A 22,432-nucleotide genomic window follows, 5' to 3' on the forward strand; every position below is an offset into this window, starting at 1 on the left:
GTGAAGGATAAAAAGTAGGGAGGGAAAAAGGGGAGAAGGATAAGAAAAGGAATGCATGGAGTGAGGAACTGGGGACACAAACTGAAGAAAAGAAATAAAGGGCAGAGAGAGAAGTGGCGAGTAAAAATAAAGGATTAAAGAAGAGAAGAAAAGAAGAAACGGAAGAAAGGAGTGCATTATGTAGGAAAAAAGAGACGAATAAGTAATGTGGAAGGAGAGAGAGAGAGAGAGAGAGAGAGAGAGAGAGAGAGAGAGAGAGAGAGAGAGAGAGAGAGAGAGAGAGAGTGTGTGTGACCAGCAGGAGCATGGATGAATAATTCGACAAATCGAGTTGTCTTAAAGTGAAGAAGAGGACAGAAGACAGAAAAAGGCACAAACTAGAAAAAGACAGAAAATCCCATTGCGACAAGTCGGTCAAGGCAAGTGAATAATCCCCTGCTGAGTCAAGACTTCACCCATTCACTCACTCACTCACTCCCCCTCCCTCCCTTCCCCCCTCTTTCTCTTGTTTGTTACTTTAAAAACCGAACGAAACAAGACAGGCTATCCCCCCCCCTCTCTCTCTCTCTCTCTCTCTCTCTCTCTCTCTCTCTCTCTCTCTCTCTCTCTCTATATATATATATATATACATATATATATATATATATATATATATATATATATATATATATATACATATATATATTCATATATATAAACTGTATATATATACATACATATATAATATATATATATATATATATATATATATATATATATACATATATATTAACTGTATATATATACATACATATATAATATATATATATATATATATATATATTATATAATATATATATATAATATATATATATATATATATATATATATATATATATATATATATATATATTTAGCCGTCTTTAGTCCACTTCAGGACAAAGTCTCAGACATGACAATTCATATCTGTGGTTGGGTCAGCTTTCATCACCACGCTGGCCAGTGCGGATTGGTGATGGTGGGAGATTTTCGTCTGATCACTCACTGCAAAACCAACCTAGTATGGGTAGCCGTAACTGGTACAGCTTTACTGATCATGGCGACAAGCAAACCCTTTCACCACGTTATGTTATCCCAACTCAAAAAGGGATAATGTGCGTATGTATATACACATATATACAGTGCACTTGGGTTCAGAAAACTAGAAAAGTGTTGCTTAATATATATAATTGATGCCACTGAAGTGTTTTAGTATTCAATGAATATTGCCAAAGAAAAATAATATGCCCAAAGAATATATATATATATACATATATATATATATATATATATATATATATATGTATATGTATATACATATAAATATATATGTATATATATATAATAAATATACTGTATATATGCATACACATGTACATATGAACATGTATTATACATATGATATATATCTATCTATCTATCTATATATACACACACACACATATATATATATATATATATATATATATATATAGTATATGTATACTGTATGTCTATGTATACACACACACACACACACACACACACATATATATATATATATATATATATAGTATATGTATACTGTATGTCTATGTATACACACACACACACACACACACACACACACATATATATATATATATATATATATATATATATATATATATATATACATACATATATCCAATTATTTATCAATTTATTAAAAGAAAACGTGAAACATCACCAATCGAATAAAACGTTAGAAATGTGTTTTTAAGAGAACTCTCGTCAATTTTATAAGTTACCGAATTGGAAAGCAACAGTGCAAGAAAATCCAATTGTTGGTTACTTAAAATAGACAATAATAAACAAAATAATAATCATATCAAACAACCCCCTCAACCAACACCTACAAAACAGTACTCATATGAAATTCTAATCTAATTTTAATTGATTAACAACTCACTACTCCAATGAAATCTGTCAATATGTTATTGAAATTACCTAGTGAGCGGACACTAACAAACAATCAGTTCCGGCTAGATACGAAACTTCCATCTAATTTGTTTTACTTAGCAAAGGCGAATAAATCTCACATCAACAGGTTACGAAACTCTTGCCCAAAGCGATTTCTCTGCGACAATAAGTATCTCCAAACAATGAGCTCTTGTTCAAGAGGAAATGAAAGTGTAGCTTCGACTCCATAAGTCATGTCTCATTTCCCTTTCTTCCTTTCATTACTCCAAGGAAACTGGATCTAATGTCCTCCTCTGAGGTTCCAGAACCTCTGTGATCTTCCTCAACTTAAGGGGAAGGTTTATCAATACTTGTAATTAAATCTCTTATCGGTCAATTCATTATCTCTGCCAACGTAACTGAGACATTGTTTGTTTGCCTGGTCTGTTACCCCATAATTTAACAAACAGAAAATAGGCTTTTATTATTTTTTACCTGATGGACTTTATAGATTTCAAGATGATCTAGATCAGAATTCGAATACATGAAGACCTTCTTTGGAATGGGCGAAAATAAGAGATCTTCGAACACTTAGTTCATTAAAGAGGCCGAGATTCTTTACGACTGTCCTTCCTCGAGAAGGTATCTTAAGAAACCTTGAAGTTGCGTAATAGGTGTAGAGTTTAGTGTATTTGAATAGAAAACCCCAAAGATTACCATATTAGATTACTTACAAAAACATGGCCAGTTAATTTATTAAAACATTAAATTTAAATTAAACGTAATGGTAACGCAAGATATGATAAGAAGTAAAAACAAAAATTAAAGTTAGCGGAAAAGAATCGACACGGGTGGTAAAATAAAGCAAATATATACAACAGTTTAAGAAATTACCAAATTAACAAAATACGACAATTGTAAATATCAGCTGAGAGAGAGAGAGAGAGAGAGAGAGAGAGAGAGAGAGAGAGAGAGAGAGAGAGAGAGATAAGGTCTTAGAAAATATTTCTAAAAAAAACTTTAGCGTATCATTAATGCCTTTAATGATAATTGGATACTGGAAACTAAAAGTCATTAAGAGTTTTATTTTACTAAAATGCTGCTGGGTTCGATATTAAAACCTTCCCATTAAACTGCTACGAAGACTGTAATCATTATGAAAGTAATGAAGCCTTACTCTAAACAACGTGGGGGGGGGGGTGTATGCGAAACTTACACTCATTTACTATAAATCCCCCTCCAACCATGCAAGGACCAGGGAGGGGTAGGCTGCTGATGAAATATCAGGCAGATCTTCACATTCCCTATTTCCTATCCTCCCTTTCCCAAGATAACAAGGATGCTGAGGTTGCGGACACTAATTGAAAACTATCGGGTTTGAATGGGCTCACCAACCCCAGGATATCGATTCGGTAATTTCTCCAAATGGCTACCACAACCATAAAGTGTAATCGTGTGGTTCATCAGTTGAATGTATTCACTGTTAAAAATTTGCCATAAAAAACGGTAAAAATTCTGAAATAAATGTTGCCACGCATTTAACGTTTTTTTTTTTTTTAACGAATATATTAACGTAAATTAGTTATTGTATTACGGTCACCAACCCGTAAAATATATCAACAAAGTATGGTAAAAAATTACGGTTGTCTGTATTTTACTGAAATACGGCAGAAAAATAGTATATTTTTACGAATAATTGCCAATTAAAGTTACGGTATTTTAATAGTGTGCTGTAGGTCGACATTCGCCCTAATAAAAAATACTGCAATAATCATTAAACATAAAGTCAGTTATATCAGTGTTCGTTGATAAATAAGTTTCTGTGGGAGTGTAGGTTTTCTGGTTTCTTCTGCGTCATCCAATACCTGATTGGGAAAAGCGTTTTGAAGTTCAGAAAAAGAACGAAGAATAATGATGCTGCATAATGACTTTCTTAAATCAGACTGAGAGCAGCCAGACTCAAATACGTTCCTGTTTCCTAACAAGATTCTTTGATTCTATTGTTAAAAAAAAAAAAAAAAAAAAACGGACACGAAGGAGAAATCTATAATCGATTATTTTAAAAACTCAAAGGATCTCATGGTAGTTTGGCATTTAGTCGATAAACGGAGTAAACCAGCGTATCTGGTGTATTGTACGAAAAATATAACAAAATCCTAAATATCTTTAAATTGTGCAATATGATTACGTAGTGTGTTAATCATAATTAGTATATATTCTTTAGGGAGAAAGCCAAAATAATGTGTGCGCGTAGAAAATATGACAGATATCAGGTGTCAACCATAAAATATGTATTATGGCCACAATAGAAACATTCTCTCTTATAGGTGCATCAACCGATTCACAATACACACACATATACATACACACACACACACACACACACATATATATATATATATATATATATATATATATATGTGTGTGTGTGTGTGTGTGTGTATGTGTATGTGTGTGAGTTTGTGCGTATCATGTGTGCGTGGGTGTGATAGCATGCTTGTATGTGAACATGTGAACAGCCTTAAAATATCTTGTTACCTGCGATTATAAACCAATAACAACAAACTTGTATGAAAAAAACACGACTCAATAAATAGATAAGCAAATGAAAGTGTGATTCGTCTTCCCAAAAGGAAGACACAGGCATTGGGGAATCATACCACGTTATCCTTAGCAACTTTTTCAATGTGACACCTTGAATATTCAATTATGCTAAGAGTAAAGGATAAATGATAATTTACGAAGGCGTTACTTGGCGACTGATTCATTCCCTTCACTAATACAATTCGTATTTTCTATGGTTTCTGTTCTCCCCAATCATAAACACTACTTGTTTTCAGGTCTGGGCTAGGTAAGAGTATCCTGTTGCCCGTTCCATTGTCTTATGAATAAAAAACGATACCTCTAATGAACGTAGTTCGTTGCTTCCCGAAGATGTGATATTTAAGAAGATTCGAGAACTTTGGGAAGGCTAAACTGTGTTTAGAACGAGAAACCGATCAATAAAATCTAGAAACATAATCTGACGTGGAATTCAGTCGAACACGTGAATCAAAGATTACTGGAACAAACTGGATTGGTCAACATATGTTTGACACACTGCAGCATGTGCTCTATCCGTAAATACCTCCTGACAAACCTACGTACATTATCAATTATAACTCCCAGCAGCCAATCATGATAGATTTAAATGGGTGTGTACGCTGACCATAAATATGGAGCCTAAATATTTAAACAGCTATGGACACACGCACACAGATTTAACACTTATCAAATATATATATATATATATATATATATATATATATATATATATATATATATATATATATACACATACATATAGGTAGTAGGTTGGCCAGGGCACCAGCCACCCGTTAAGATACTACCGCTAGAGTGTTATTGGGTCCTTTGACTGGCCAGACAGTACTACATTGGATCCTTCTCTCTGATTACGGTTCACTTTCCCTTTGCCTACACATACACCAAATAGTCTGGCATATTCTTTACAGATTCTCCCCTATCCTCAAACACCTGAAAACACGGAGATTACATTCGTCCTTAACATTTTATATGAAGAGTAAAGACAATACAAGCATCCCGTGAGGAACAGTTGAGAGTCTCAACGGAACCAGATGGCTTCCTGTAGTAATGTTGTGTTATCATATTTATGTAAAATGCTGAGATAACTAATGAAACGTTATCACCAAACTTGATATTTTTGTCAGTTCTTTCTAAATTGTCATACGGAATGGTCATCCGACCAAACCATCTATACTCCTGTGATGGAGCTACTAATAAACTGTTTAAAAGTTAACTTACATAGACTTATTCAGAATAAGTAACCTACAAGTCTATAAACTATATATATCACATTGAAGAGACATGAGATAGAACTCTAATGTGTTTATAACAGTACCACACCAATATATATATATATATATATATATATATATATATATATATATATATATATATAAATATATATATATATATATATATTTACATATATATGTATATATACTTATATATATGTATATATACATATAAATGTATATATATACATATATATACATGCATACATACACACACACACACATTATATATATATATATATATATATATATATATATATATATATATATATATATGCATACATATACACACTCAGACACACGCATATATATATATATATATATATATATATATATATATATATATATATATATATATAGTCAATGTTGAAACATAGGAAGAATATTTAAATCGAAGGACCAATGCTATCCCCAAGTAGACTACTGTTTTTTAATTATCATTTGCAACATCAAACCTCTCAATATTTCATGGACTCTCGGAATCTAGAGAGAGAGAGAGAGAGAGAGAGAGAGAGAGAGAGAGAGAGAGAGAGAGAGAGAGAGAGAAAGAGAGAGTCAATACATCCTACTACTATTTACCATTATCTATAATGGGCATATATTCATATGTAACAATCCAAAGACCTATATGCTCACGTATTATAAACAAAAGGAATGAGGAAAAAAAAAGAAACAGTAATTTATGCATATTTTCGTGAGGGAATTACTATTACTTTCAAGAAGTAATTTCCAGATCAAGAAATACAAGAGCAGTTTTATGCTCTTTTCTAAAAGTCTCTCACGGCCTTGATATTTACTCGTCACATTACACCTCATGCAAATTAACGGAAATCATTAATAAAAAAATGGGCGTTTGCAGGTTATTAATAAATGCATGCCATTAACAGGTCCCATGCGTTGGAAAGATAAAATCAGTTACTTGCATGACACTTCATTACTGATATGAAGGAATTACCCTTCATTTGGAAACAGCAAGGATTTGTAGCCTCTCGCTAATTGACCTAAGTCTGTCGTACGATTTGGCCCGGGATTGTCTGCAGCATTAAGGCGAAATCTCTTCCCATCTATTAACACCGATTAATTGACTAATTTATGGAATTTGGGCCATATGGCTAAGAGCTAGGGACGGGAAGACCATTTGACTAAGAGGTGCTACAGAAGGGATTCCTTGGTTTGCACTTTGAAATTAAATTTAAGGTCTTTTTCACATTAACAGTTTAACGTTACGTTATAATCAAGAGTTGACAAAATATCGAGTGTGAAGTTCATCCCGATTCCGTCTCAAAACAACGCGCGGCGCGCTTCGCGTATTCGCTTCATCTTGGATATGGAACATCAAAACTGATCTTTCTTATATAAACTATAAAAATTAAAATGGATCTTTCATATACCTGTTCAACGTAAAAACATTCGCTGCAAATTTGAAGTGAAAATAAAGTATCTACGAGGAATACAAATAATTTAATTTTAAAGATTTAAAGGCCACTCATGAATGGCAGAGGCTAGGACAGTGACATTGCCCTATCAAGCTGGAGAATGCCCTAGCGATTGATCATATTACATATGATCAGCGCCCAAACCCCCTTTCCACCCAAGCTATGACCAAGGAGGGACAAGCAATGTCTGCTGATGACTCAGCATATAGACCTAGAGGCTCCCCAAAACCCTCCATCCTTAGCTCACAAGGGTAGTGAGGTTGCAGTGACCAAAGGAACTAACGACTTTGGGCGGGACTAGAACCCCAGTCTGGTAATCACCAGTCAAATACGCTACCACCAGGTAAGGATTCCTTTGAGGTGAAGTTCCACAGATTCAACTACCTGATCAGGAAGACCATTCCCCAACTTGGTCACAGCTGGAATAAAACTTCTAGAATACTGTGTAGTATTGAGCCTTAAGATGGAGAAGGCATGATTATCAGAATTAACTGCATACCTAGTAATACGAACAGGGTAGTACTGATCTGAATGCAAAGGATGGTAAGAACTAAGAAAACCCTTATCCAACATGCATAGCGAACTAACTGAACGACGGTGCCACAGATTAATACCTAGATCAGGAATGAGAAATTTAATAGATCGTAAGTTCAAGTCCAACAAAATAAGTTGAGATTCAGCAGCTGAAGACCAGACAAGAGAACAATTCTCGGAACAACGTAGAATGAAAGAATTAAAACACTTCTACAGAATAGATTGATCTCCGAAAATCTTAGAAGACTTTATCAATAAGCCAATTTTTATGCAGTTGAAGAAAAGAAAGACCGAATGTGTTTCTCAAAAGTAAATTTTCTATCAAGAATCACACCTAAAATTTTAAGTCATACAGTCATGCTGAGATCTGGATGTTGGGAAGCCACTGTCCTCAGCCTTCTTACAATCCTCCTTTAGAATTTTGCCCCAAAATTTGCACTGTGCACTAATTTTATCTAGATCTCTATGGAGAGAGTCTGGCGATGTTCCATAACAATATGAATAAATTAATAAATAAAATCACATTGCAGTATTGTAGTGAGGGATATGTAGTTATCTGGCTAAGAAACAATTCACAAGATATAAGCTAATAGACTGAAAACTAACATACAACTAAGTTAAAGTAAAGAGCCGGTGTGAGGTCTCAAACACACGCGTCACACTTAAGTTACCTAAAATGTCTTGTATCTGGGTTAGACCAGAGTCGTTACTGCGCATTTTTGTGGCGTCATTAATAGAGATTAATAGAGAAAACCAAAACAAAGAAATTAAGGGTCACTATGGGATGTGCTTGGCCACACCCATCCTCTTTCACAGCCTTGTGTGAAAGAAGTCCCCGTTAATTCTCCAGGACTAGTCTCTCTCCCACGGTAAAAATAGTTAAGAACCTCGTGTTCCTTTTTTTCATCTATACTTTATTAGCCTTGATCATCATCAGCAACCCAAATAACTCAACATTAAAAAAAGATAAGAAAATTGTTTAAATTTCATCCTGTACAATAAAAGTACATAAGCAAACAAGAGAGCAAGTACAACTTTTTAAATCTTTATTATGAAACGGCAATTTATTAGTTTTGTATATTTTCTCTTTAGACTTCTCTCACAAGCGAAGCTTTTGTTTAGGACTCTTGTCCTAAAAAAAGTGACATCGGAAAAATAGGGCAATAACTTAATTGAGTATATTCGTATGGTGATGTATGCAATAAATTTTAAGGTTTGGTAACTTCTTTGCCAGGTTTCAGTGACTTCAATCCATGGTAGCAAATAGGAAGATCTGCTTCCATACATGGAATAATTGTAACTCTTGTCTCGGTCGGTCGTTGAATTGAAACGGCTGACCAGGTGAAGAGCTATCCGGTGTAAGACAGTTTCCTTGCTCTTCATTCTAATGTGGTCAAATACAGACTGATGATGTGATGAATTCTTTTTACATGAACCTCATTGAGTGCAGTCACATAAAGTCATGCGCTAAATTGTCTGATTTTGGTCCGAAGTAGTCTAACCCCGTACTCTATCAAAGTATTTATCAGGATTAATAGAGTCTATTAATACTGGTATCTATCATGAATCATCTTTCTAAGGCCACGACAGATTTAAAAAAAAAAAAAAAATAGTGCAAGACAGTTAAGTAGGCTTTAAAGTTAATTCCAACGTCTCCAGTGGGAAAAACTACAGTATATATCCACTGAAACCATTGAAGTCTCACGCCTTGGTTAAAAATAATGACTATATCAAATATAAATCTTATACTGTATTAAAAGTTCTGTTAGAGAACTAAAATATTCAACTTTCAAGTAACAGGTATTTTACCTGTACTGGACTGAAGTTTCTTAACGCCAAGAAACGTATTATCTAACCTGCATAGCAACCTTCAAAAACTTCAATTTCTCCACACTGAACTAATAGAGCGGAAGCCAGATATTTTAACAAGAAGTAAGAAAAAGAAATGGACATGGGTAAGACTTATACAGTAATGAAAATGATAGTTAATAGATGGACATTAATTATATCAGAAGGGGTCCCTAAAGATTCCCAAAGAAGCAGGGGAATGTAGAGAAGACGATGGATTAACAAACTTGGTAAATTTACGGGTATAAACGGGCATCGAAAGACCATAAACAGATGCAAGTGAAAGGACATGTCTGAGGTCTACAGTAGGTTCTGTAGTGGCGTGTGTGTATGTGTATATGTATGTGTATGTGTGAGTGTGAGTGTGTGTGTGTGTGTGTATATATATATATTTATATATATATATATATATATATATATATATATATATATATATATATGTATATAAATATATATATATATACACATATATATATATATATATATATATATATATTATATATATATATATATATATATATATACAGTATATATGATATATATACACATAAATATATACATATGTATATATATATGATATATATAATATATATACACAAATATATAAATGTGTATATATATATATATATATATATATATATATATATATATATATATATATAATACACATATAAAATTGTGTGCTGATCGTCGTTTACTTTGGTATGATAGTGTATGCAGTGAAAAAGGAGATGGGTAAGGGCATGAATGCTATCGATTTCTCTGAGGAATCTGGAGAACTGAAAACACACAACACTTAAATCTCTCTTGAAATCTTGACAGAAATTGACGAACTGAGGAAAGAAGATCTTAAAAACTAGAAGAAACAGAGTACTGTGGAACAGCGATGAAGAGCCTTTAAGCCAAAGAACCTCTACTGTTTGAAGTATGGCACCACAAAATAGAGGTCAAAAAGCCTCTGATGCTAGAAGTATGGTGCCTCACAATAGAAATCAAATAGCCTCTAACGCTAGAAGTATAGCACCTCAAAATAGAGGTCGTAATGATAAAAGTATGGCATCTCGAATTAGAGGTCATAGAACCTCTAATACTTGAGGTATGGCAACTCAAAATAGATCAAATAGCCTCTAATGACAGAAGTATGGCACCTGAAAGAGGTCAAAGAGCCTTCAATGACAGAAGTATGGCACTGAAAAACAGAGGTAAAGAACCTCTAATGCTAGAGGTAAGATACCTCAAAATATAGGTCAAAGAGCCTCTAATGCTAGAAGTATGGCAATTCAAAATAGAGGTCAAAGAACCTCAATTGCTAGAAGTTTGACACCTCAAAATAGAGATAAAAAAGCCCCTAATGCCAGAAGTATGGCACCTGAAATTGAAGTAAAACACCTCTAATGCTAGAGGCAGGGCACCTCAAAATAGAGGTCAAAGAACTTTTAATGCTAAAATTATGGCTACTAGAAAAAAAAAGAAAAAAAAACTAATGAACCTCTAATGCTAGAGGTATGGCACCTCAAAACAGAGGTTTGAGTGCCTTTAATGCTACAGCTTAGCCAACTAAAAATAGGGATCAAAGAGTCTCTAATGCCAGGGGTATATCACCTTAAAATAGTAGTTAAAGCGCCTCTAATGCTAAAGGTATGGCCTCTCAAAATTAAAGAACCTCTAATGCTACAAATTTCGCACCTCAATATAGAGGTTAAAGAGTCTCTAATGTTAGAAGTATGGCACCTTCCAATATGGTTTAAAGGCCGCTCATGAATGGCAGTCGCAAGGGACAATGACATTGGCCTTGCCCTATCAAGCAGGACAATGCTCTAGAGATTGACCATATTAGGTATGATCAGCATCCAAGCCTCCTCTCCACCCAAGCTAGGACCAAGGAGGGCCAGGCAATGGCTGCTGATGATTCAGCAGATAGACCTATAAGACTCAACAAAACCCCCCAACCTTATCTCACATGGATGGAGAGGTTGCACCAACCAAAGGAACTAACGAGTCTGAGCAGGAATCGAACCACAGTCTGGCAATCACCAGGCAAGGAGTTTCTAATGCTAAAAGCATGACACCTCAAAAAATTGAGGTCAAAATTCCTTGAATGGTAAAGTATGGCATATCAAAATAGAGGTTAAAGCGCCTCTTATGCTAAGAGTATGGCACCACAAAAAATTGAGGTCAAAATTCCTTTAATGGTGAAGTATGGCATATCAAAATAGAGGTTAAAGAGTTTCTATTGCTAAAAGTATGGCACCTTATAATAGAGGTCAAAGTGCCTCTAATGTTGGAAGTATGGCACCTCAAAGTAGAGGTCAAAGTGTCTCTAATGCTGGAAGTATGGCACCTCATAAGAGATATCAAAGTGCCTCTAATGCTGGAAGTATGGCACCTCAAAATAAGTGTCAAAGTGCCTCTAATGCTGGATGTATGGCACCTCAAAGTAAAGGTCAAAGTGCCTCTAATGCTGGAAGTACGGCACATCAAAATAGAAGTCAAAGTGCCTCTAATGCTGGAAGTATGGCACCTCATAATAGAGATCAAAGTGCCTCTAATGCTGTAAGTATGGCACCTCAAAATACAGGTCAAAGTGTCTCTAATGCTGGAAGTATGGCACCTAATAATAGAGATCAAAGTACCTCTAATGCTGGAAGTATGGCACCTCAAAATAAATGTCAAAGTGCCTCTAATGCTGGATGTATGGCACCTCAAAGTAGAGGTCAAAGTGCCTCTAATGCTGGAAGTACGGCACATAAAAATAGAAGTCAAAGTGCCTCTAATGCTGGAAGTATGGCACCTCATAATAGAGATCAAAGTGCCTCTAATGCTGGAAGTATGGCACCTCAAAGTAAAGGTCAAAGTGCCTCTAATGCTGGATGTATGGCACCTCAAAATAGAGGTCAAAGTGCCTCTAATGCTGGAAGTATGGCACCTCAAAATAAATGTCAAAGTGCCTCTAATGCTGGAAGTATGGCACCTCAAAGTAGAGGTCAAAGTGCCTCTAATGCAGGAAGTATGGCACCTCATAATAGAGGTCAAATTGCCTCTAATGCTGGAAGTATGGCACCTCAAAATAGAGGTCAAAGTGCCTCTAATTCTGGAAGTATAGCACCTCAAAATAGAGGTAAAAGTGCCTCTAATGTTTGAAGTATGGCACTTCAAAATAGAGGTCAAAGAACCTCTAATGCTAGTAGTATGGCACTTCATAAAAGAGGTCAAAGTGCCTCTAATACTGGAAGTATGGCACCTCAAAATAATGTCAAAGCGCCTCTAATGCTGGAAGTGCAGCACCTCAAAATAGAGGTCAAAGTGCCTCTAATGCTGGAAGTATGGCACCTCAAAATAAAGGTCAAAGTGCCACTAATGCTGGAAGTATGGCACCTCAAAGTAGAGGTCAAAGTGCCTCTAATGCAGGAAGTACGGCACCTCATAATAGAGGTCAAAGTGCCTCTAATACTTGAAGTATGGCACCTCAAAAGAGAGGTCAAATTGCCTCTAATGCTGGAAGTATGGCACCTCAAAATAGAGGTCAAAGTGCCTCTAATTCTGGAAGTATAGCACCTCAAAATAGAAGTCAAAGTACCTCTAATGTTTGTAGTATGGCACTTCAAAATAGAGGTCAAAGAACCTCTAATGCTAGAAGTATGGCAGTGCATAAGAGGTCAAAGTGCCTCTAATACTGGAAGTATGGCACCTCAAAATATATGTCAAAGCGCCTCTAATGCTGGAAGTACGGCACCTCAAAATAGAGGTCAAAGTGCCTCTAATTCTGGAAGTATAGCACCTCAAAATAGAGGTCAAAGTGCCTCTAATGTTTGAAGTATGGCACTTCAAAATAGAGGTCAAAGAACCTCTAATGCTAGAAGTATGGCAGTGCATAATAGAGGTCAAAGTGCCTCTAATGCTGGAAGTATGGCACCTCAAAATAGAGGTCAAAGTGCCTCTAATTCTGGAACTATAGCACCTCAAAATAGAGGTCAAAGTGCCTCTAATGTTTGAAGTATGGCACTTCAAAATAGAGGTCAAAGAACCTCTAATGCTAGAAGTATGGCAGTGCATAATAGAGGTCAAAGTGCCTCTAATGCTGGAAGTACGGCACCTCAAAATAGAGGTCAAAGTGCCTCTAATGCTGGAAGTATGGCACCTCATAATAGAGGCCAAAGTTCCTCTAATGCCGGAAGTAGGGCACCTCAAAATATAGGTTAAAGTGCCAATAATGCTGGAAGTATGGCACCTCATAATAAAGGTCAAAGTGCCTCTAATGCTGGAAGTATGGCACATCAAAATGGAGGTCAAAGTGCCTCTAATGCTGGAAGTATGGCACCTCAAAATAGAGGTCAAAGTGCCACTATTGCTGGAAGTATGGCATCTCATAATAGAGGCCAAAGTTCCTCTAATTCTGGAAGTATGGCACCTCAAAATAGAGGTCAAAGTGCCTCTAATGCTGGAAGTACGGCACATCAAAATAGAAGTCAAAGTGCCTCTAATGCTGGAAGTATGGCACCTCAAAATAGAGGTCAAAGTGCCACTATTGCTGGAGGTATGGCATCTCATAATAGAGGCCAAAGTTCCTCTAATGCTGGAAGTATGGCACCTCAAAATAGAGGTCAAAGTGCCTCTAATGCTGGAAGTATGGCACATCAAAATAGAGGTCAAAGTGCCTCTAATGCTGGAAGTATGGCACCTCAAAATAAAGGTCAAAGTCCCACTAATGCTGGAAGTATGGCACCTCATAATAGAGGCCAAAGTTCCTCTAATGCTGGAAGTATGGCATCTCATAATAGAGGGCAAAGTTCCTCTAATGCTGGAAGTACGGCACATCAAAATAGAGGTCAAAGTGCCTCTAATGCTGGAAGTATGGCACCTCAAAATAGAGGTTAAAGTGCCTCTAATGCTGGAAGTATGGCACATCAAAATAGAAGTTAAAGTGCCTCTAATGCTGGAAGTATGGCACCTCAAAATAGAAGTCAAAGTGCCACTAATGCTGGAAGTATGGCATCTCATAATAGAGGCCAAAGTTCCTCTAATGCTGGAAGTACGGCACATCAAAATAGAGGTCAAAGTGCCTCTCATGCTGGAAGTATGGCACCTCAAAATAGAGGTCAAAGTGCCACTATTGCTGGAAGTATGGCATCTCATAATAGAGGCCAAAGTTCCTCTAATGCTGGAAGTATGGCACCTCAAAATAGAGGTCAAAGTGCCTCTAATGCTGGAAGTATGGCACATCAAAATAGAAGTCAAAGTGGCTCTTATGCTGGAAGTATGGCACCTCAAAATAGAGGTCAAAGTGCCTCTAATGCTGGAAGTATGGCACCTCAAAATAGAGGTCAAAGTGCCTCTAATGCTCTAAGTACGGCACATCAAAATAGAAGTCAAAGTGCCTCTAATGCTGGAAGTATGGCACCTCAAAATAGAGGCCAAAGTGCCACTATTGCTGGAAGTATGGCATCTCATAATAGAGGCCAAAGTTCCTCTAATTCTGGAAGTATGGCACCTCAAAATAGAGGTCAAAGTGCCTCTAATGCTGGAAGTACGGCACATCAAAATAGAAGTCAAAGTGCCTCTAATGCTGGAAGTATGGCACCTCAAAATAGAGGTCAAAGTGCCACTATTGCTGGAGGTATGGCATCTCATAATAGAGGCCAAAGTTCCTCTAATGCTGGAAGTATGGCACCTCAAAATAGAGGTCAAAGTGCCTCTAATGCTGGAAGTATGGCACATCAAAATAGAGGTCAAAGTGCCTCTAATGCTGGAAGTATGGCACCTCAAAATAAAGGTCAAAGTCCCACTAATGCTGGAAGTATGGCATCTCATAATAGAGGCCAAAGTTCCTCTAATGCTGGAAGTATGGCACCTCAAAATAGAGGTCAAAGTGCCTCTAATACTGGAAGTATGGCACCTCAAAATAGATGTCAAAGTGCCTCTAATGCTGGAAGTATGGCACCTCAAAATAGAGGTCAAAGTGCCTCTAATACTGGAAGTATGGCACCTCAAAATAGATGTCAAAGTGCCTCTAATGCTGGAAGTATGGCACCTCAAAATATAGGTCAAAGGTTCCCAAATGATAGTTAGACCAAACATTCTTAGAACCCCTTGAAACAAAGTTTATATATTTCTGCACATCTCATGTAATTCAGAATGACCAACCCCAGACAAATTATCTGCTGCATTAAGTCTGCCGGACAACCACCGAAGTTGAAACCCACCCTCTGTTCTGGAAAAAAAATTGATGTAGAAACATCATTAAAGGTACAGAAAACTACTGTGTCCGAATTTAAAACGAAAGCCTGCTGTATTTTGTCCACAAGACACCCAAAAAGAGCTTAAAATGCTTGGAGGCCAGACTGGAAAAAGGGCCTAAGCATTTTTCCCGGATCAGGCATTGTTGATACTAAAAGTTACCTTCTTCGGATCGAAACCCGACCATAAATGTTATTTTTTTTTCGGAAAATTTGTGGAAACCAAGGAAATCACCGGATACTATTTTCTTTTCTTTTCTCTCGTGTGTACATGATAATTATAAAATTTATGGAGAGAGAGAGAGAGAGAGAGAGAGAGAGAGAGAGAGAGAGAGAGAGAGAGAGAGAGAGAGAGAGAGAGAGAGAGAGAGAGAGAGAGAGAATTTTTGAAAGGTGCTACAGTTACATGCTCATCGCAAATCAGATGACCTATTTGCTTGTGTTTCATATCACAGAAAATCTTAATAAATCATATTCATATTGTTGTCAATTGTTGATAAACGTAACCAAACTTTTTATTTACATTAATATTACAGTATTGAATATAGCAAATTAAATATATTGACAATAAAATTAACAGGATGAGTCATTAATAATTTTAGCCTAATCAAACATTATATCAGTTTTCCACCATTTTCATATTGCTCTTTACAATCTAAAAATAGTGAATACGATATAAATTATTGATCTGCCCCAACCAGAAAAATTATCTAAATGTCTTCAACGTGTTTCCTATGAGAATATTTGCATTTACTTAAGTTTACTTATATTTTCTAGTGTGAGCTTTTGATTAAAGAAACAGTGACTTTTAATTTCGTTTGTTGTGTCACAACAGCTGTTTCGCCAAAGCTATGCCCTTGAAAAAAAATTATTTCATGAAAATATAACTTAAGTTATTTGCAATTCAGTTATCGGATTGTTCTCTTATATTTGAATGCAAATCCATATCTGTTATATATAAGACGATTGTAAGAAAGTCGTCAAAAAAGATTTAGACAAGAACTATAGCATACAAAAGACATAAACCTTGGGACACAGAACACAATCAGAAAAGCAGACGGATCAAGACCCTTTAAAGCTTTCCTGGTCAGGTCTCGAAAAGCAAAGAAAATTTGTAGCAAATGGCCAGCAGGTTTTCTGGTGGGTGAGAGCAGAATATGATGATGATGAACCACCTACATTATAAGATGGAAGTTTCTTTCTGAAGTAAAACTGCTTCGAAAAATGGTAAAAATGCTTTAAATCTTTCGATGGGTTTTTAAATGCATGAAGTATATGTTCATCTTTTTTAGGTTACGTGTGAAGGAAGGTCACTAACAAAAAGATTAGGAATGTAAGGCCATCGGTGTTAAATTATTACACTGAAGGTGATCTTTACTCCCTGCCGTATGGTAAAGTATGGTGGGGACTAGAGTTTTAAGAGAGGGTGGACATTGAACCTAGGGCCAGATAACAAGATAAAAATTTACATTACATTAACACATTTCACAAAATTTTTAACGTAAGCTGTTAACTTCGTCTTTAATCTATGAATTTCCAGCAATTAATCAATACTGAATGGATACCTTAAGTAAATGACTTACAATAAGGCTCTGAAATTGAAGAAAATCGCTGCTCTTTCATTTAAATATTAATGTAAACCTGTTGTATTTGAATGTTTTTAAAAATGCTAGTACAATTTGTCAATAAGAAACTGAAAAGCTTAATAAGCTATCGGGATTTATAAAAGCCAAAGATTTACGGTTCTTATGTTTGACTTTTTAGGTTTAAATAGATTTTTCCAAATTGATAAACATCTATAAGGCGTCACATCATAGATATATTTGTATAGTTCCATCCATTGTTAATAATGGTTTAAGAAAATTCGTGTGAATACAAAGAGGCGAATACATAAATTCATTCTGGCATATTTGGCAGCGTTAAAACACCACCGAAGGTTCTTTCCATGAGGTAGAAGACATTCTTAAGACATTGATATCTTTAGTAAAAATAGGATTGAAAAGTCTGATTCTTATAGTGAGGCTAAGAGAGATTACCTAACAAGGTAATATCCGAAAAAAAAGAACAGAAAAATATTCTTCGTCAGTCTATTTTAATCATGGTAAAGTTTACGTAAAAGAAAGTTAACATCGGTATAATGTAAGAAAATAAAGGACTGTGGAATTAATTATAAAATGGTTCATGGCATGCTATCTCAAATGTGTGTCTTCCAACTCCATCGTAAAATTCAAACCAGGTTTCTATAAGGTTTCTTGACATAACTATAAAGTATGCCTTGCATGCTACGTTCCTGTTTGATTTATGGGACCTGTCGAACCCAGTGTCCTATTCGGAGATGAAGAACTAGAAAGTTATGAGACTGAGAATGACAATGCTAATGTTGCAGAGTATGAGAACACTAATAATTCTGGTTCCGTGCTAGAGTGGAGCGATGACTCTACAAGTCAAGATGGCTTGTAACTTGTAATGTTCTGAAATGTTCTGAGGGTAATGGTAGGTTAAGTTGAACTTGTCCCACAACATATGTTGTAGTATTAGAATACTAGTACAGTATATGTTCTATAATGTGTCTTGCAGACCTCACAAAACTACTAAGGATCTGCATGAACATCATACATTCTGTTGAAAGTTCTATATATCATGTATAAGTTTTATGTATTAATTTTTTGTTTGGCACAATTTATGTAATCCAACCAAAGTTTTTTATGTGTCTGGTTGGCCTCATACAGCAGTCAGAATGTTGGGCAAGTTGAATAAAATACCAAATTAATGTTACCTTCCGTTAAAACAAATAGTTTCATTCAGTAGTATTTTGTTTTATTGATATCAATATTCCCACGGCTCAGGGTGGGTGCCTGGGTGGGTCAACTTTTGAGGATGTTTAGCAGACCTAATGCAGCACATCATTTGTCTAGCATTGGCCATTCTGAACTCTCTGAGATGAGCAGAAGTATATAAACTTTGTAACAAGTGACACCAAGAATGTTTGGCCTAGTTTTTTGTTTCTGCTGGGCCTAATGCAGCAGAGATTTTGTCTGGCATGGGCCATTGCTTAATCTGTGATGTGTACGTTACCCTGAAAAACATTGTGCGTGGTACTTTCCATTTTCAATCAAGCTGATTTTTTTTCACTCCCCCGCCCCTTTTGGGGGGTCCCCAGGGCCCTACCGCAGCAGGTGGTCCCCGGCAGACGTCCGGGTCTTCATATGCCCAATCATGTTCTACGTGACCCTGTACTCTACAATTTGTACCACCTTCGTATGACCAAACACCACCTGGGTACCAATCTATAAATAAGGGCGTGAAGTTGCTAGTGCACCGGCCTCTCCGTGGAAAGAAACATGAAAAAAAACCCAGGAATTGTTTACAGTATACATTTTCTCCAATTGTTAAATGTTTTTAGCCCTTGACTATCCTTAAAGGAGGAAAAAACCCCGATTGCAATGTATCTTTAACGTAGACTCGAACGATAATAGTTTGGCCTTTGCTCAATTTCTGCAGGTTATTTTAAAACGAAATTTTTCATAAAATTGTAAATCAAATAAAAGATAGCGTATTATAAAAGAATATTAAATGCAAAACACAGTAGCCCTATACAAACATGATCCCATTGGGCCTTAATAATTCAAACAAACTTATTTAAAAATATAACTTAAACACGTTATTTCTTAACCATGTAAAAGTTCCACAGCATTTTGTAAAATTCGTCAACAATTGCCTTAAAACATAATAATAATAATAATAATAATAATAATAATAATAATAATAATAATAATAATAAGGGTATCGAAAATTCTATTCAAAATCGAACCTAGCCTATTCCTTACTGGTCCATCCGACTTGCATCTAAGTGAGATTCATCAGTTATTTATTAATGATACCTTAAAGACATTTGGTCTAATTATCTGATATACAAAAGCAGCATCCGCCCTACATCTCTTTATCAACATTCTATTTTAGGAGTTCTCGTATCAGCCACCACTAGTATAAGTAATCAAACATTATTCTTTTCAATGAAAAATAAAAAGGTGGATTTCAATTACAAAGATAATCAATAAGAGACAGCAATTCAATCATTTTAAACAAATAAATATATATTATCTACAAGTTCGGTCTAAGCCCAGTCATAACTAACCTACGAATATACCGAACTCTCCAAAAAATTCAATCAAGGGTTTCTGCGAGGTACTTCATGAAGTGCTTTCAACTTTACGGTGTAGTACCATCGAGTACATTATTTCTAGTCTGGCGTTGACTGTTCATTGCATATCTGTTATAATTCTATCTACTTTATCAGCACTGCACTATCACATATGATGAACAGCATCCCCATTTCTATAATAGTGATGATTTAAAAAACATTGGAAAGTGAAGGCAACAAAAGTAATACTACTACTACTACTACAACTACTACTGATAATAATAATAATAATAATAATAATAATAATAATAATAATAATAATTATTATTATTATCATCATTATTATTATTATTATTATAACAACAACATGGGAAGAGTTCACTATTGATGGACGATTAACAATCCCAAAGAATCTTTCCCAAGTGCAGGAAGACCTCATTCACTTGAGGAGAAAAATACTCTGCTAAAATGTGGCCCCTTCTCTGGGTGTGAAGTGAACAAACGAAAACGTGCGAGACGTTTAACCACCGACAACGTTCCTTCCGTGGCCGATTGAGTTGAGAAGGAAGAATTTCAAAAACTTCCAATCCTTGTTAGTCTCTCTCTCTCTCTCTCTCTCTCTCTCTCTCTCTCTCTCTCTCTCTCTCTCTCTCTCTCTCTCTCTCTCTCTCTCCTCAACACACACACACACACACACACACACACACACATATATATATATATATATATATATATATATATATATATATATATATATATATATATATATATATATATATATAAAATTTATATATATATAATTTATATATATATATATATATATATATATATATATATATATATATATATATATATATATATATATATAAATATATATATACAGTCTATATATCTGAGAGAGAGAGAGAGAGAGAGAGAGAGAGAGAGAGAGAGAGAGAGAGAGAGAGAGAGAGAGAGAGAGAGTTTACTTACCATGAACTGTAGGCAGACGTTATAATCGTTATTATATAAGTAACACCTTTCAAATTACATATAGCAATAAAACCACTGAAACATGTAATATTCCTACACTTCCAACCACAGTAGGAGGGTTTTGTTGGCGCACATCCACAAAAACGGTAACTTTCAACAAAATAGATAATGAAAAATGCTGTTCGCGAAGCTCATGATGCTACAGACAGACTCCAAAAAGCTGCAGCGGTGTAACTAAAAACTCGAGGCGCCAAGTTGGAACATAACTCACACATGGGACGGTAGCGTCACTAGTCAACAAGTACCCTGTAAAATCTGTCAGTAGTGATCGTCTTTTTTTTCTTTTACATAATATTGATTCAACAATGAACCATGGGGCGGATGGGGAAGGAGAGGTAGAGAGGTTGGAAAGGAGAGCAAAGGAATCGATCGTAACAGGGGAGGGAAGCACAAATGCCGGGGTTGCTATATCACCCACCTACCCGCCACCGACTCCCAAGGGCCCGGGCACGTGTTACAATGACGTCACCTTTAACACTTTCCTAGACATCCGCATGAATATTTTGAGCATCCGTCACAATTAGGGTTTCCCAAAAATTAATACTGAAACAACACTAAACATTGTACGAATGAAAACCGTGATTATGGACGCTCATCTCTTGTTTGTATACCAGTAGCTTCGCTTATACTACGAGTAGGTTACTGTTAACGGATAACTGGATAACACCATTGCATAACAATCACCGAGAGAGGAAACACTTCCGGCTAGACGATAAAAGTCGAGATTTTTCTTTCTTCAATTCTTTATTTCTTCTCAGATTACGAACCTTGCAAATACAAAGTGAAATTTGCAGTTTCATTATTATTATTATTATTATTATTATTATTATTATCCAAGCTACAACCCTAGTTGGAAAAGCAAGATGCTATAAGCCCAGGGGCTCCAACAGGGAAAAATAGCCCAGTGAGGAAAGGAAATAAGGAAATAAATAAATGAAGAGAACAAATTAACAATAAATCATTCTAAAATAAGTAACAACGTCAAAACAGACATGTCATATATAAACTATTAACAACGTCAAAACAGATATGTCATATATAAACTATTAACAACATCAAAAACAAATATGTCATAAATAAACTATAAAAAGACTCATGTCCGCAAACCTTGAATTCTGTTATCTAGACCTAGAGGAAAACTGGTTTCAGATACACGCTCAGATTACTGCCGCATGTGTAAGTAGGCCTAATCTTGACACAAGTCAAAAGACGAAAAAAGACCTATAAATAACGTCTTCATTTTGCCAGAAAGAAACTAGCTGATACACAGTAGGACCAGTGGGAGAGTAATAACTTCGCCTACATCTGAAATATATATAATCATTTAAATACTGAACCATCAATTATTTAAACGTATTCTGTACTTTGTGAGACCCACTTGTATTTAAGGCTCAT

At 35.6% G+C, this 22,432-nt stretch overlaps 3 protein-coding genes across 3 annotated transcripts in view; 2 read left to right on the plus strand and 1 right to left on the minus strand.

The window, feature by feature from the left end:
• The window catches only part of LOC137657248 (neuromodulin-like), a 51,416-nt gene that overhangs the window by 19,264 nt on the left and 9,720 nt on the right, over positions 1-22,432 (minus strand). The gene's annotated exons all lie outside the window — the stretch shown is intronic.
• On the plus strand, positions 13,853-14,427 carry LOC137657249 (protein rtoA-like). Its single transcript, XM_068391588.1, has 2 exons — positions 13,853-14,260; positions 14,410-14,427. The coding sequence occupies exons 1-2, from the start codon at positions 13,853-13,855 to the stop codon at positions 14,425-14,427; spliced, it is 426 nt and encodes a 141-aa protein (XP_068247689.1).
• LOC137657250 (sericin-2-like) overlaps positions 14,573-22,432 on the plus strand; it is an 11,396-nt gene continuing 3,536 nt past the window's right edge. Inside the window, exon 1 of the mRNA XM_068391589.1 lies at positions 14,573-15,335. Coding sequence (XP_068247690.1) covers positions 14,573-15,335 — 763 coding nt within the window. The remainder of the gene's footprint in view (positions 15,336-22,432) is intronic.

The sequence above is a fragment of the Palaemon carinicauda genome, chromosome 18 (assembly GCF_036898095.1).
Source record: "Palaemon carinicauda isolate YSFRI2023 chromosome 18, ASM3689809v2, whole genome shotgun sequence".
Classification (NCBI taxonomy): domain Eukaryota; kingdom Metazoa; phylum Arthropoda; class Malacostraca; order Decapoda; family Palaemonidae; genus Palaemon; species Palaemon carinicauda.